Source organism: Hemitrygon akajei, chromosome 2 (assembly GCF_048418815.1).
Source record: "Hemitrygon akajei chromosome 2, sHemAka1.3, whole genome shotgun sequence".
NCBI lineage: Eukaryota > Metazoa > Chordata > Chondrichthyes > Myliobatiformes > Dasyatidae > Hemitrygon > Hemitrygon akajei.
Window position 1 is genome coordinate 129869037 of NC_133125.1, and position 16834 is coordinate 129885870.

General features: G+C 40.1%; 1 protein-coding gene across 7 annotated transcripts in view; it reads right to left on the minus strand.

The window, feature by feature from the left end:
• lmo7a (LIM domain 7a) overlaps window positions 1-16834 on the minus strand; it is a 229427-nt gene that overhangs the window by 20301 nt on the left and 192292 nt on the right. For 6 of the 7 annotated variants that reach the window (XM_073027921.1, XM_073027910.1, XM_073027897.1 and 3 more), the window contains 6 exons: window positions 16151-16245; window positions 13190-13244; window positions 9735-9791; window positions 7441-7466; window positions 7092-7196; window positions 4444-4536 (listed from right to left, as the gene is read on the minus strand). In XM_073027921.1, the coding sequence (XP_072884022.1) occupies window positions 4444-4536; window positions 7092-7196; window positions 7441-7466; window positions 9735-9791; window positions 13190-13244; window positions 16151-16245 (431 nt within the window). The remainder of the gene's footprint in view (window positions 1-4443; window positions 4537-7091; window positions 7197-7440; window positions 7467-9734; window positions 9792-13189; window positions 13245-16150; window positions 16246-16834) is intronic. The other variant, XM_073027904.1, reaches the window with a different exon arrangement.

A 16834-nucleotide genomic window follows, 5' to 3' on the forward strand; every position in this document is an offset into this window, starting at 1 on the left:
GATGCTCTCAGGGAAATGTAGCAAATATTCAGGGGATATTTGTGTGGAGTTCTGCATAGGTACGTTCCAATGAAGCAGGGAAGTTATCATAGGGTACAGGAACTGTGGTGTACAAAAGCTGTAATAAATCTAGTCAAGAAGAAAAGCTATCAAAAGGTTCAGAGAGCTAGGCAATGTTAGAGATCTAGAAGATTATAAGGCTAACAGGAAGGAGCTTAAAAAGGAAATTAGGAGAGCCAGCAGGGACTATGAGAAGGCCTTGGCAGGCAGGATTAAGGAAAACCCTAAGGCATTCTACAAGTATGAGAAGAGCAAGAGGATAAGACGTGAAAGTATAGGACCTATCAAGTGTGACAGTGGGAAAGTGTGTATGAAACCAGAGGGAATACCAGAGGTACTTAATGAATACTTTACTTCAGTATTAACTATGGAAAAGGATCTTGGTGATTGTAGTGATGATTTACAGTGGACTGAAAAGCCTGAACATGTAGATATTTAAGAAAGAGGATGTTTTGGAGCTTTTGGAAAGCATCAAGTTGGATAAGTTGCTGGGACCAGATGAAATGTACCCCAAGCTACTGTGGGAGGCGAGGGAGGAGATTGCTGAGCCTCTGGCAATGATCATTGGATCATCAAAGGGGTCAGGAGAGGTTCCGGAGGATTGGAGGGTTGCGGATGTTGTTCCTTTATTTAAGAAAGGGAGCAGAGATAGCCCAGGAAATTATAGACCAGTGAGTCTTACTTCAGTGGTTGGTAAGTTGATGGAGAAGATCCTGAGAGGCAGGATTTATGAACATTTGGAGAGGTATAATATGATTACGAATAGTCAGTATAGCTTTGTCAAGGGCAGGTCATGCCTTCTGAGCCTGATTGAATTCTTTGAGGCTGTGACTAAGCACATTGATGAAGGAAGAGCAGTAGATGTAGTGTATATGGATTTCTACAAGGCATTTAATAAGGTACACAAATGCAAGGCTTATTGAGAAAGTAAGGAGGCATGGGATCCAAGGGGACATTGCTTTGTGGATCCAGAACTGGCTTGCCACAGAAGGCAAAGAGTGGTTGTAGATGGGTCATATTCTGCATGAAGGTTGGTGACCAGTGGTGTGCCTCAGGAATCTGTTCTGGGACCCTTACTATTGCAGAGTTCCTTAGGGTTTTCCTTAATGCTGTCCGCCAAGGCCTTCTCATGGCCCCTTGTGGCTGTCATAATTTCATTCCTAAACTCCTTCCTGTTAGCCTTATAATCTTCTAGATCTCTATCATCACCTAGTTTTTTGAACCTTTCGTAAGCTTTTCTTTTCTTCTTGACTAGATTTACAACAGCCTTTGTACACCACGATTCCTGTACCCTACCACCCTTTCCCCATCTCATTGGAACGTACCTATGCAAAACGTCACACAAATATCCCCTGAATATTTGCCACATTTCTGCCGTACATTTTCCTGAGAGCATCTGTTCCCAATTTATGCTTCCAAGTCCCTGCCTGATAGCCTCATAATTCCCCTTACTCCAATTAAACACTTCCCTAACTTGTCTGTTCCTATCCCTCTCCAATGCTATGGTAAAAGAGATAGAATTGTGATCACTATCTCCAGAATGCTCTCCCACTAAGAGACCTGGCACCTGACCAGGTTCATTTCTCAATACCAGATCAAGTACAGCTTCTCCTCTTGTAGGCTTATTTACCATATTGTACCAAGAAACCTTCTTGAACACACGTAACGAACTCCACGCCATCTAAACTCCTCGCTCTAAAGAGATGACAATCAATACTTGGGAAATTAAAATCTCCCACCACAGCAACCCTGTTATTATTACTCCTTTCCATAATCTGCCTCCCTATCTGCTCCTCTATATCCCTGTTACTATTGGGTGGTCTATAAAAAAACACCCAGTAGAGTTATCGACCCCTTCCTGTTCCTACCCCCGTTACTTCATTTTCTGCAGCCGTGACACTATCTCTGATCAACAGTGCCATGCCCCCATCTCTTTTGCCTCCCTCCCTGTCCTTTCTGAAATATCTAAAGTCTGCCATTCTTCCTGCCCCTGAGCCATCCAAGTCTCAGTAATGGCCACAACATCATAGCACCAAATACTGATTCATGCTTTAAGCTCTTTGTTCATAATACTCCTTGCATTAAAATAGACAAAACTCAAACCATTGGTCTGAGCATGTCCCTTCTCTATCACCTGCCTATCCTCCCTCTCACACTGCCTACAAGCTTTCTCTATTTGTGAGCCAACTGCCCCTTCCTCCATCTCTTCAGTTTGGTTCTCACCCCCCAGCAATTCTAGTTAAAACTCTCCCCAGCCACGCACTTATCCTCCACCTCAATCGATTCCTATACTCACTGCCATGTGGCACTGCAGTAATCCTGAGATTACTACCTTTGAGGTCCTGCTTCGCAACTTTCTTCCTAACTCCCTGTAGTCTGCTTTCAGGATCTCCTTTCTTTTCCTACCTATGTTGTTGGTACCATTATGTACCATGACCTCTGGCTGTTATTCTGCTCACTTTAGGATATCTTGGACGCGACCAGAAACATCCTGGATCCTGGCACCCGAGAGGCAATCTATCATCTGTGCCTCTTTCCTGCATCCACAGAATCGCCTGTCTGACCCCCAAACTATCAAGTCCGCCATCAGTGCTGCCATCCTCTTCCTTTCCCTATCCTTCTGAGCCACAGGCCCAGACTCTGTGCCAGAGGCACGGCCACTGTTGCTTCCCCCAGGTAGGCCGATCCCCCACCAACAGTACTCAAACAGGAGTATTCATTGTTAAAAGGGACAGCCATAGGGCTATTCTCCAGTATCTGACTCTTGCCTCTCCCTCTCCTGACTGTTACCCACTTATCTGTCTCACGAGGCCCCAGTGTGATTGCTTGCCTATTGCGCCTCTCTATCACCTCCTCACTCTCCCTGACCAGACGAAGGTCATCGAGCTGCATCTCCAGTTCTCTAACCCCCTACACCTAAGGAGCTGCAGCTCAATGCACCTGGTGCAGATGTGGTCATCTGGGAGGCTGGGAGACTCCAGGACTTCCCACATCTGACACCGAGCACAGAACACCAGCCTCACACACATTCTTTTTGTCTGTATTCTGAACAGATAACCTACCTTGCCTCGACCCGTTATCACCCAAGCCCTGCTGAGCCAAAGCCCTCCTACTCAGTCTCCCTCTACTCTGTCGCCTGCTCCTCCAACACCCATTCTATAAAGCTTTCTCCTTTTAAACTCTTCTCACTGTTCTAACTGGCTGACATCCATGATTCACAGCAACATTTATTTGTACATGAAGGGCAAGAGAATAAAACACTTCAAAAGTCAGAGTAGTCTTAAAAGTCAACTTTTAGTTGGCATCTAAATACAAAGATAATATTCTCCATCTTCATGTAACCTACTGGTTTTCTTTGTTTCATGGCAGTCTATGGGGAAGATGATTCTCACGGATGTATACTGCATACGTACTTAGATAACAAATGTATTTTGAATCTTTAATAAATCAACAATGTCAAGCACAAAGGGTAGATGGTTTGGGAAATGGTTCCATTAGCAATTAGTAACACCTAGGTTGTAAATCTAGTCAGCTCCATCTTGGGCACTAGCCTACAAATTACCCAGGACATTTTTTAGGGAGCAGTGTCTCAGAAAGACAGCGTCCATTACTAAGGACCTCCAGCACCCAGGACATGCCCTTTTCTCACTGTTACCATCAGGTAGGAGGTACAGAAGCCTGAAGGCACACACTCAGCAATTCAGGAACAGCTTCTTCCCCTCTGCCATCCAATTCCTCAAAGGACTTTGAAGCTTTGGATACTACCTCACTTTTTTTAAAAATATACAATATTTCTGTTTTTGCACAGAAATTATAGTTATGTATATTATATTATAGTTATGTACATTATAGTTATGTATAATCTATTCAATATACATAACTGTTTATTTATTATTATGTTTTTTTTCTCTCTGCTTGATTATGTATTGCATTGAATTGCGGCTGCTGAGTTAACAAATTTCATATCACATGCCAGTGATAATAAACCTGATTCTGATTCTAATAAATTTATAATCCACAGTTTGTGAAATAATTCTTTTTAACGTTAATCCCTTTGACAACGTTTGGACTGGCACCATGAAGTTATATTCTATTCACAATAACTAAGTTTTAGTGATGAACATTCAATATTAAACAACACCAAGACAATGACAAGGACAATAGTATGAACATTTAAATGATGTTGACTATAGTTAATTAAGAAATAACCCAAACCAAGAGGCTTAATTATTTTCAGTATTTTAAAACTAAATTTGATTTTCTCCAGTCCACCCTTAAAAAGTTCAAAAATTACTGCTATCATCTCCAAGACAAATGCACTGCTCTTTGGATTTCCCACACTTGTAAGCATGTTCTTCAGTATTGCACTACATCTCTCATTACCTCTTCATAGTACTTGGAACCTTCTTGTTCAGCTTCTCTCTGGGCCTTTTCCCACTCTTCCTGTAGCCTTTCTTGCTCACGCTGATATTTTTCCTGGTGGTTCCAAATGATCAAAACCGTTAGCGAAAAGAGCACGGAGGTACGAAAGAGCTCACTGCCAATGCCAAAACTTGAATCAAACTAAGTGACAGAAAATGATTTGCCAAGGGAAGTATCAAATGCACAAACGTGGTCATGGTGTGGTTGTACGCTCAATTCTGCTTTCACAGTTTAGCTTTGTGCTAATTAATGAAGCCAGGTGTTATCAGGGTACAAGCTGACATCACAAGCTTATTGCATGTAATCAAGGACACATTCCTGTGCAATTTTTAAATTTCTTATTCAAGTCAATTTAGAAACAAACATCTAAAATTTGGAGACTGCATAATTTTTTAATAATTTAAAACAGATGTGCATTACTAAATTTAAGATGTTATATTTTAGGCAAAATTTTAAATAGATTTACATCGCTTTCTCATGTGCTGGAATTTTTAATGGACTTTACTCAGTGATGTGAAGTTAATGAGTGATCTAGAAAACATTCATAAACATTGATCGTGCCCTCTACCATTCAAAACAAGCACTTGTTTTGAGCCTAGATTTGGCAAAGGCTGTTTGCAAAATATGTCCTACCATTCAACAACACTAACAAACAAAGTGTCATGCAAACTATGTTATAACTAGCAAACTCTACAACAATGTGCTGGCAATCGACTAGCAGAGTGTTAAGACCTTTGCAATGCAAAAGGATAGTAACCAGGCTTGAACGGCAGAACCAGAAATTCTCCTAATATGAAAACCATTCCTGTTCAATAACCATCTGGACTCTACTTCCATGAAAAAAAAGGACTGAAACAAAGGAGAACGGGCGAAGAGGAGGCAGATGGAATACAGTGTAGGGAATGTACAGTCATGCACTGGTATAATGAATAAAGGTGTGGACTATCTACTAAACAGGAAGCAAATTCAGAAATCATTGGGGCAAAGAGACTTGGAAGACCTAATGCAGGATTCCTTAAAGGATAACTTGCAGGTGAAGTTGATAATAAGGAAAGCAAATACAAGAGGACTAGATTATAAAAGCAAAGATGTAATGCTGATACTTTATAAGCCATTGGTTAGTGCACACTTGGAGTATTGTGAGAAGTTTGTGTCCCTTATCCAAGAACGGATATGCTGGCATAGGAGAGAGTCCAGAGTAGGTTTACAAGAATGATCCCGGGAATGAGAAAGTTAATATGAGGAGAATTTGATGACTCTGGGCCTATACTCGCTTATGTTCAGAAGAATAAGGGAGGATCTCATTGAAACCAATTGAATATTGAAAGGTTCAGACAGAGTGGACGTGGAGAGGAGGTTTCCTCTACTGGGGGAGTCTAGGACCAGAGGGCACAGCATCAGAATACAAAGACATCCCTTTAGCTCAGAGACAAATGGGATTTGTTTAGCCAGATGGTGGTGAATCTGTGGAATTCATTGCCAGAGATGTCTGTGGAGGCCAAGTCATTGGGTATATTTAAAACAGAGGCTGATGGGTTTTCAATCAGTTAGGACATCAAAGATTATGGGGAGAAGGCAGAAGAATGGTGTTGCGAGGGAAATTAAAATTAACTATGATTGAATGGCGGAGCAGATTTGATTGGCCAAATGATCTAATTCTGCTGAAATATCTTATGGAAACTGAAATATACAGGAAAAAAAAGTCCATTTCATCAGATTAGAAATACTTAAGATTCTGATAATGGGTCAGTGTCTTGCTTATGCTGGACTGAACTAATTTACAAGTGCTTCAGTCTCAAGCAATGCAACCCACTTCAATTACTCCCAGGCTACTGATGTACATTTATTTTAACTGTGTTCTAGTTCAGCATAGACATTGGAAGCTGAAAGGCCTGTTCCTTTGGTTGGACTGTTCTGTGACAGATTCAGCCACCATACCAGTCGTTGCAAAGGGCATCATGAGGTGAGTGCAATAGGGCAATCTTGGCCAGAGAATTAATTCTCTCAGTAGTTGATGAAATCTCAACTTTTCCCTAGCTAAGCTACATTGATCTCAACCACAGGAATCCTGCCATGAGGTTGAAGCAGCAGAGATGGCAGAGGCTGGACTCTGGAATGTCAACTGGCAGGGACTTTGGCCGTCTGTGGCTAGAACCAGGGAGAGGGTGCATTTGCAAATTTCCTGCACCTTTCAAATTCAGCACATACACCGAAAAATTTATGACAACAGTATGTCACATTCATGAAAATAATTAAATAAAAGGCTGTTGGGATATTATTAGCAAAACCTAATAGTTTGGAAAATCTGCGAGACTGTCTCCCCAAGCTCTTGGATCATTGAAGGTTTACTATAATGAACTTCAAACACCAGCAGAACTGGGTGCAATCCCTAGTAATCAGGGGCATTGGATTGCATCAAGTAAGTGAAAAAGGTTCAACATGTCCAATGGTTCACATCCTTTTGTATTCCAGTCTTTTCACAATAATGAAGCAAAACTGAATGAAACACCTTTGTTAGAACATACCATACTGAAGGGCTAGTATCCATGCAAAGCATTTATTAGTAGACTCAGACAAACCATCTCAACACCATGTGACTAACAGTGTACCTGCAACAAACGCTCTTGTTCTTTCTGCCATAACTCCTGCCGCTTTCGTTCCTCCTCAGGATTCCAGGACCAACGACTTGAAACACTAATTGATGGAATTTGTAGCTAACATACCACAGCAAGAAGAAAGTATATAACATCGCCTTTTTTCCATACAGATTTGCAAATTTCTTTAACATTAAGTATATCTGCCAGCGATCAAATGAATTTATAAATTGCTGAAAGCATTGTACTGAAGTCTTACACTAACAGAAATAAATGAGATATACTTCTATTTCTTACAGAAAAATTTTTTTTTTCTCTTTTTTAAACATACAAGCCTCAAGGTACAAAATAAACTAATACTTACATCATTTATTGCCGGTTCTGATCCTCCTGCAGAGAAAAAGAACTTAATGAATCAACTTGAAAAAGTAATTTTTTTTTTTGTTTAAGCTTTAACTGAGTCTTGTGGTTCCAAAAGAGATACTTCATCACAAAATTTATGCTCCTATACAGTGCAATTTGGAAGGTACTAAGTGATTGCTCAAAAATCTACGGACATGGTTTGTAACTGCTCAATTAATTCTGCCAAGATTGGGAGATTCAATATTTGCATCCTTTTGGATCCTTAGTCCTGGGTTTTGCTGCATATATGAAGGAATCACTGGCATATAAGTTCCCCATTCTTCTAACATAGGGGCTTCAAACGTTTTTTTTAATGCCTCGGACCAATACCATTAAGTAAAGAGTCTATGAACCCTAGGTTGGGAGCCTGTGTTGTGAAGGTACATGCACAGTCCTGACTGCATGTCGTGATGTACATTTCATATGACTAAATTTTGGGAAAATACAACATGTTGTTCAAGCAACCAGAGGCCAAATGTCGCCCGCTGTGATTTATTATAATTGCATTAAGGAATGGGACCGTCACAAAAACTTACTGCACTTTCAAAGAAAATAGGCCTATGCCATCTTGTGCTTCTGAGTCTTTCTAATACTGCATAGAGTAAGATATGTCTGTTTTTGCCAAGAACATCTCAACAAGGGCTTGCCTTGAGAAAGAACTCAAAATAGCTAATTCGATTAGCTTGATGTGTTCTGTAAATTATGCCCTCTTCAAACAGATGCTGGAGAGAAACTTCAGCTTAAATTGCAGTTTTTTTTTAAAAAAGTTCTGTGACTTGAGATGGTCAGAAACATAATTGGGAGCCTATATACACTCAGTGGCCATTTCATTAGGTACCTCCTGTACCTAATGAAGTGGACACATTGAATATTTGTGGTCTTCTGCTGCAGTAGCCCATCCACTTCAAGGTTCAATGTGTCATTCACTTAGAGATGCTCTTCTGCACACCACTGGCGTAACACAAGGTTATTTCAGTTACTGTCACCTTGAACCTATCTGGCCATTCTCACTAATAACATGCTTTTGCAAACAGAACTGCCACTCACTGGATGTTATTAGTTTTTCCACACCATTCACCAAACTAAAGACTTGTGCATGAAAATCACAGGATATTAGCAGTTTGAGATATTCAAACCAGTCCATCTAGCACCAACGATCACTTCATGATCAAAGTCACTCAGATCACATTTCTTCCCTATTCTGGTGTTTGGTCTGAACAACAACTGAACCTCTTGACCATGTCTGCATGCTTTTATGCATTGAGTTGCTGCCACGATTGGTTGATTAGATATTTGCGTTAACAAGGTGTACAGGTGTACCTAAATAAAGTGGCAATTGAGCGTAGTTTGCTACTCATCTATGACCGTACAGGTCAATTGTCCAGTTTAGGCTAAACTAACCCAAAATAGTAGGCTATTAAAGGTATTACTTCAATCAAGGTGAAGCGTGCACGGGAAAAAAATTCATCCAGTTGCTCAAATTAAATGGTTTGGAATAAAGCCCTAAATTCATCCTCCACCCTTCCCAAAGGCTGAACGTGGAACAAAGGTGACAGGAATAACGTGGGAAGATGACACCACTGACTACAGCGTCATTTTAATTATTTCAGATGGTGGACACTTATTAAACAAATCACTTCTGAGCAAAATCCATTACTATCAGAAAAGGAAAAGTGAGCATAAAGGAACAGGGTGATGCACGTCATTCACAGAAAGATGTGTGGAAATCTTAAAAAACAAAATCCATTAAAAAATTGAGACCATAACAACACATGATTTATGATACCAACACACACACCTCTTCCTCAATCCCAGTTCTTAGAATGGACCTTATTTAACAAAAATATAAGCCAGTATTATAAACTTTGAATTGTCCCAGATCTAAAACTGAATTTTCACAGCACAAAATATAAATGACACTTTTCCTTGAAAACAGTCTTTTAAATGTTGGTATGGCCTTCAGTATTCTGCTTTATATCAGGCTCAACAGAATTACAAAAACATTTGTGTGCCAAATGTTTCAAGAAATTAGCAAGACTGGGTATAAAGTGGCACAGGTCAAATCGTACAAAACCACAATGAATAATGATTACCACAGAGGTAGACTGATGAATTGAAAGTAAAACCTGATGTGCCTACAGAAAGGAGAGAAACATTTATGAAATCATAAACAGGTGATTGAAAACAAGGCTCAGCCTAGTACCACAAAAACTAGCATAACTAATACTCATTAGTGCTTATTAAATTTTGTTTTACCTTGTTCAAAAAACTGGGATCGCCTCCTAAAGTTTTTTAGACTAATAGGTTCAGAAGCTAAAGCGAAAAAAGGAAAAAAATTATTAACTCTTAAGTTTAATTCAATCCATACTAGGAATGAATACAAAGTACAAAATTATAACAAAGAAACCATCTGGATATTGCCAAATTATGAATGAAGTAACATTTATGCAGGCAAGCACATACAATTAGTTTCTCCCCCCCACCCCCCCAAAGCCTTAACTATATTGGTAAGCAACATTTGCAACAAACAACAAATACTATGAACAATAGCTTAAGTTGGGAGTTTAACTACTTTCTTCAAGAGTCACAGAGCTCAGAAGGAGACCATTCAACCTGTTAAATTTATGCCTACCATAAACAATCCCATTTTAAGCCATTTTATCCCATTTTCCCATTAATCCCATTTTATTGACCCCCAATTTCACTACAAGTCCTTCCAGATACTTCCTCTCACCTACACACAAGGAGCAATTTACCTTGATCAATTAACCTTACTATTGCTGCTTAGAAAATCGTACACAGGAATAATGATAGAGCTGTTCAGCCACTGTTCCTGGAGCCTAGTGGGGTCTTAACATAGCATGAAAATGGAGGCAAGCAAATAATCTGTACCATTATACAAACCAGCCACTTACAATTAGAGTTCCGCATTTCTAAGAAAGGAAGAGATAACTAACCTCATGTCATTTTAAAACAATATCATGCAAATTTATTACATGTCAATAGTTCAAATGATTCTCACGCCCCCGCCCCCATTTTTGATGCTTGGATGAAAACTGTTTAATTATGGAACAGTTTAAACTTGACAGAGTGCAGAAATCTAATTTCCATTATATACAATGCAATTTATATACGAATGCACTGCAGGAAATTGTTCCACTCTAGTGGGAATTTACTCATTCATTGAGATAAAGTGCAGAATAGGCCCTTCCAGCCCTTTGAGCCAAACCACACAGCAACCCCCATTTTACCCTAGCCTAATCACAGGTTAATTTTCAATGACCAATTAACCGTCTTTGGACTGTGGGGGGGAAACCCATGTGATCACAGGGTAAAAGCTTCTTACAGACAGTGGCGGGAACTGAACCCAGGGTTGCTGGTACTGTAAAGTGCTGTGCTAACCATTACGCTGCCATGCCACCCCAGTGGGGAACTGCTGAAGGAAAAAAACAGAATTGAATACTCCATCCCAATGTTATTTTTCATTGACACAGTTGAAAAACTAAACTAAAAATATCAAGTCCTCAAATGGAGATTTTTTTTTTAAAAAAAAAACAAAATCAACCAATGGATCATTCGAACATATCCATTCGCACTGAGAGCTCCTGGTGTTCACTATTCCTAACAGCTGATGCTTATAGCAAATTGTTCATGACTTTGACCCCAAACCTTCTGCAGTTCTTTAAAAAAAAATCAAAAAGAAAATATCAACAGCCCACACATTTGACAGAATTTAATCTCGGACTGACCTCAAACTTAATGACAGGACCTGAAACTTTCTTGTTGACAGGAACACAAGCTGCTCACACCCATTCCAGTTCTATCACTGCCATCTTTGATGCTCTGAGAATTGTTTTGACTACATTTTATTACTTTAAAGTGGAATAAATTTTGAAGAACTGCAAACTACTTTGCCTCACTCACTCACACATTATTCCCAGCTGAGGTTCTGTCTACATCTGCTCAGATCACACATATTGACATCTACCACTAAGAGTCAAACACAACTGACAACACTTACTTTGATTTCACAAGTGAAGAAAATGATATTTTTCAGGTGAAGCCCAGCTTTTAGCAAATGATACTACGTAACAGCATGCATGCCGATAAATGTTGGAAAATTAACTGATACCTCTCTAGAGGGATCCTGGGATTTCATATTTTGAGAGTGAAGTTAATTTTAAACTTGGAAGTCATTCTTTAACAGTATCAAACAACATAAAGATAGCAAGTCATTGTCTGAAAATAGCAACTACAGACATCCCCCTCGACCCCCCCCCCCCAACCAGGAACAAAAGGGTTCCGCTATTAAAGATATCCATCAGTTGATTTTGGCCACAGGTCAGAAGATAGACAAAATCACTACATATGGTAACCATAGCAGCACAGGGACTTCCCCAACGTACAGCCAATACAAAGGTATGCTAAGTATTTAGGAGACTTGCAAGATGCATTAGCTGACTCCTCTGCTACCCTTCTGCCACCTGAGAACTCTTGAGGGCACATTGAACAGTTTGCAAACTGCTCAGATTAAGAATACTTCACAAGAACAAAACCCTACAGTAAACCCAGGGATGATATCAAAAGTACATAGATCTCATAAGGAAGAGGAGAGAGGAAAACTAGTTATGTGGTTGTAGAAATGAACACGTAACCTTTGAATTTAGTGATATCATGGGATCTTGTTTGTACACCATAAGGCATTTGTAACTTGTGGAGACCTGTAAGTTTAACCTTCTGCATGGAGAGGTCAACCTTGCAACATATTAGAAGATGAAATTAACAATCAGTTGATGGTAAAATGTAGAATTTAAAATCTGTGCATTACTGATACAAAAGGCCACCACAAATGATGCCAGTGGCAGCTAATGGCTCCAGATTTATTACATTTGGGAGCTTAATATTTAGAATAATTTTAAAATAAACATTGGTGCAGAATCCTTCATGAGCAAGGTGAGGAGGACATAAAAAAGGCTTTTTGTTTTGGCTGGGCAATTGTGGGAATGGAGGCAAGCAGAATGCAAAGGGAAACTAGGGACTATCCACCAAGAGGTCACCAATTCATGCTGAAAGCCTGTCAGATTCTTTATGAAATTGATTAAATTCGCATCAGCCAAGACTAAAAGCACAGCTGGCTCGATCAATAGGTGAGTCTCATTGTTGAAGCAATTCTGGTTCCCTCAGGGCGAGTTGAGAGATTTAATAAATGTGTTTAAGATAATAATGTATTGAGATAGATTAAAGAGAAGCTGTCGTCATTGGCAGATGGTTCAAGGACCAGTGGATATAAATTCAAAGTGATAAGCATATCATACACAACTGGGGGAAAACAATGTTGAAAAAACAACTTTTAGGAGTGCCTATAATCTGTAACTCTTTGCCTACAAAATGAAACAGAATGAATCAGACTTTGAAAAGGGCATTTGGACAGGGACTTGAGAAGAAAATCATTTGTGGACTGATAGGAAAACAGATGATTGGAAATAGATAGAATTGGATTCAGCAAGGATGCAATGGGCAAAATGACTTGTTCTGCAACAATTTGTGACAGACGAACAAATTCAATATTTCTCTTACTTTGCATCTTTCTCATATTGCCTTAGACTGCAAGAAAAACAGCTGAACAATGGAGCAGTATTGCCCTTTTAGGGGTTTTACTAAACCTGCTCCAGTTGCAATTGCACAACTTAGAAATACTTTACACCGGGTACCGTTTTGCCTTGAATCTTCCGCTAATTTCTTCTCGTCTTCTTCTGATCGAGTAAACTGTAAATAGGCACAAATTTTAATTCATTACCTCAAAAGTTAACATTAAGAGGAAACATACTAATATTTGGGGAAACAAAGGGGCAAATGTAATAAGTTACGTATATACCATGAGATCATTTACTACAAGTTTTATAGTGAACTATAATGCACGGTTGCCCATTAATGATAAAAATCACATCCGTCATGTCCAGTATTTAAACAATTTACTAATGAAAAACCTCAACGTCAGAAACAATGAAGAAAATTTTATTTCCTATTCATTATTCTGTCACTTATTTTACACAAGACATTCACTACTGTGCTGGATATTAACTTTTCAAAGCAAGCCTTGCTTTGAAAGGAATCAGAATGTGGCTCAAAAACCAAGTTAAATGGACGATCACAGAGCATTACAGCACTGCTGTTGGTCGCTGGGACAGATTCAGCCTTGGTTGTCTGCACTGCAGGCCCAATACAGCTGGGACCCAACATCAAGTTGCGCTTTTGAAATTTGTTCCTGCACACTTCAATGTTCAAAGCCAGAGTTTGGAAGGCACAGCACAAAGTGCAGTTGCTGTCACTGAACTACAAGGTGACAGAAAAGGAATTTCTGCTGCAATATTATTCTGAGTAAACACAAAAAACAATTTACCAGACAAAAACATCTAACAGCTACCAGCATACATCTATAGGTCTCCTTCCTTAAAGCTTCTTCTTTTAATGTTGGTTTTTATGTGGGTTCATTAATTTCCAGACCCAAGAGGATTGACAGCCAGTTACATCAGAACAAATACAAGGCCCTTTTGTATGAAGTTTTAATCCTCACACTCAGATTCTCTCAGACAACGGATTGGCAATTCAGGATTGATTTTAGGAGGGATTTCCACTAAGGAGGTGGATCTTCGGAATTCTCATCTTTTAAGGCTGTGGTTGCTGAGGTCACTCAAAAACACCATCAATGAATGGGAAGAGATGAAGCAATTGGGGAGAAAAATAGTGGTTTAGATAGATCAGCCACAATCTCAGGAAACAGCAGAACAGGTTCGAGCAGCCATTTGGCTGCCTTAGCTCCTTCCTTACAATAGTTGTCTTAGGGCAGACGCAAACACATTGTTTTTGCCTTTAATACAAGTGACTTTAGTCAGTGAGATTTTAAATTATGGCTGCTACATTGAAGTCAGCTATAAAAAAACAGAGTCATACAACATGGAAACAGGCCTTAGTGAGTCAACTCCACTGACGTTCTAGCACACCGGAGACAATTTACATTGGCACTTGCTGACAAACCATATGTCCAACCCATACAACTTTGGGAACACAGGAGGAAACAAGATTACAAGATCACAGGGAGAACATGCAGGTTCTACACACATGAAAAATTGCACACGATCTCTGTAAGACCACAAGACATAACAGCAGAATTAGGCCATTTGGCCCACTGAGTTTGCTCCACCATTGAATCATGGCTGTTCCTTTCTCCCCCCTCCTCAGCCTTCTCCCTGTAACATTTGATGCCGTGGTCAATCAAGAACCTATCAATCTCCACCTTAAATACACCCAATGACCTGGATTCCACAGATGCCCGTGGTAACAAATTCCACACCGTCTGGCTAAAGAAATTACCCCTCTATTCTGAGGCTGTACCCTTTTATCCTAGACTCCCTCCACCAAGGAAAACATCCTTTCCACATCTACTCCGTCTAAGCCTTTCAACATTTGAAAGGTTTCAATGAGATCCCCACCATCCTTCTAAATTCCAGCAAGTACTGGCCCAGAGCCATCAAATGTTCCTCGTATGATAAACCTTTCATTCCTGGAATCAACTTTGTGAACCTCCTCCGAACCCTCTCCAATGCCTGCACATCTGTTCTTAGATAAGGAGCCTAAAACTGTTCATGATATTCAAGGTGAAACCTCACCAGTGCTTTATAAAGCCTCAGCGTTACATTACTACTCTTATATTCTAGACCTCACGAAACAAATGCTAACATTGCATTTCCCTTCCTCACCACCAACTCAACCTGCAAGTTATCCTTCAGGGTGTTCTGCACAAGTCCCTTTGCATCTCAGTTTTTTGGATTTCCTTTCCGTTTAGAAAATAGTCCGCACATTTGTTTCTTCTATCTTACTGCATGACCATGCATCTTCCAACATTGCACTGCATTTGCCACTTCCTTGCCCATTCTCCTAACCTATCCAAGTCCTTCTTCAGCCTTCCCATTTCCTTAACACTGTTTGCCCCTCCACCAATCTTCATATAATCTGCAAACTTGGCAACAAAGCCACCTCTTCCGTCATCTAAATCATTGATATACAGCATAAAAAAGAAGTGGTCCCAACACCAGCCCCTGCGGAACACCACTAGTCACTGGCAGACAACCAGAAAAGGTTCTTTTTATTCCCACTCACTGCCTCCTACCATCACAGCCAATGCTCTAACCAAGCTAGTAACTTTCCTGTATTTAATACCATGGGCTCTTAACTTGGTAAGCAGCCTCATGTGTGGTATCTTGTCAAAAGCCTTCTGAAAATCCAAAAGCACAATGTCCATTCCATCCCCTTTATCTATCCTACATGTAATCTCCTCAAAGAATTCCAACAGGTTTATCAGGCAAGATTTTCTCTTAAATGCTGACTTTGTCCTATCTTGTCCTGTGTCACCAAGTACTCCATAACCTCATCCTTAACAAATGACTCCCAACATCTTCCCAACCACTGAGGTCAGGCTAACTGGTCTATAAATTTCCTTTCTGCTGCCTCCCTCCTTTCTTAAAGAGTGGAGTGACATTTGCAATTTCCCAGTCCTCCGGAACCATGTCAGGGTCCAATGTTTCTTGAAAGATCATTTCTAAAGCCTACACAATTTTATTTGCCATCTCAATTCAATGCAGTAATACAACAAAGAAACATTTACAGCCACTTACATCTGATTGTTTATTGAAGGGCTGACTTCTGCTAGACATCGTGTCTTCCCACCGAGTGGGTTCACTGGAGTTGTTGAATTTCATTGCACTCATACCTGCAAATATTCATTCCAAAGAATTAAATTGGTCAGAATGGAGATTTACGAGTCTTTTGTGATCAAATCTAAATCAGTACACCCTGCCTAAGTAACAGGAGAAGAGACAAGCACACATATAAATAAAATAAGGGACGAGTGAAATCTCCCTCCTGGTACATATCCCGATAAGTGACAGAAACGCTACACCTGCCCTTTCACCTCCTCCCTCACCTCCATTCAGGGCCCCAAAAAGTCCTTCCATGTGAGGCAACACTTCACCTGTGAATTTGTTGGGGTCCTCTATTGTATCAGTGCTCCTAATATGGCTCCTCTGCATTGGTAAGATCCAAAGCAAATTGGGGAACTGCGTTGTCGAGCACCTCTGCCTCCAATCTGTTGGCATTCTCCTCCCCATGGTCCACTCTCTTCTATCAGATTCCTTCTTCTCCAGCTTCTACTTTCTCCACCCCACCCGGCTTCACATATCACCTTCCTGATGGTCGTCCCCCTCCACCCACCTTTTTATTCTGGTGTCGTCCCCGCTTCCTTTCCTGAAGAAGGGTCTCAGCCCAAAATGTCAACTGTTTATTGATTTCTATAGATATTG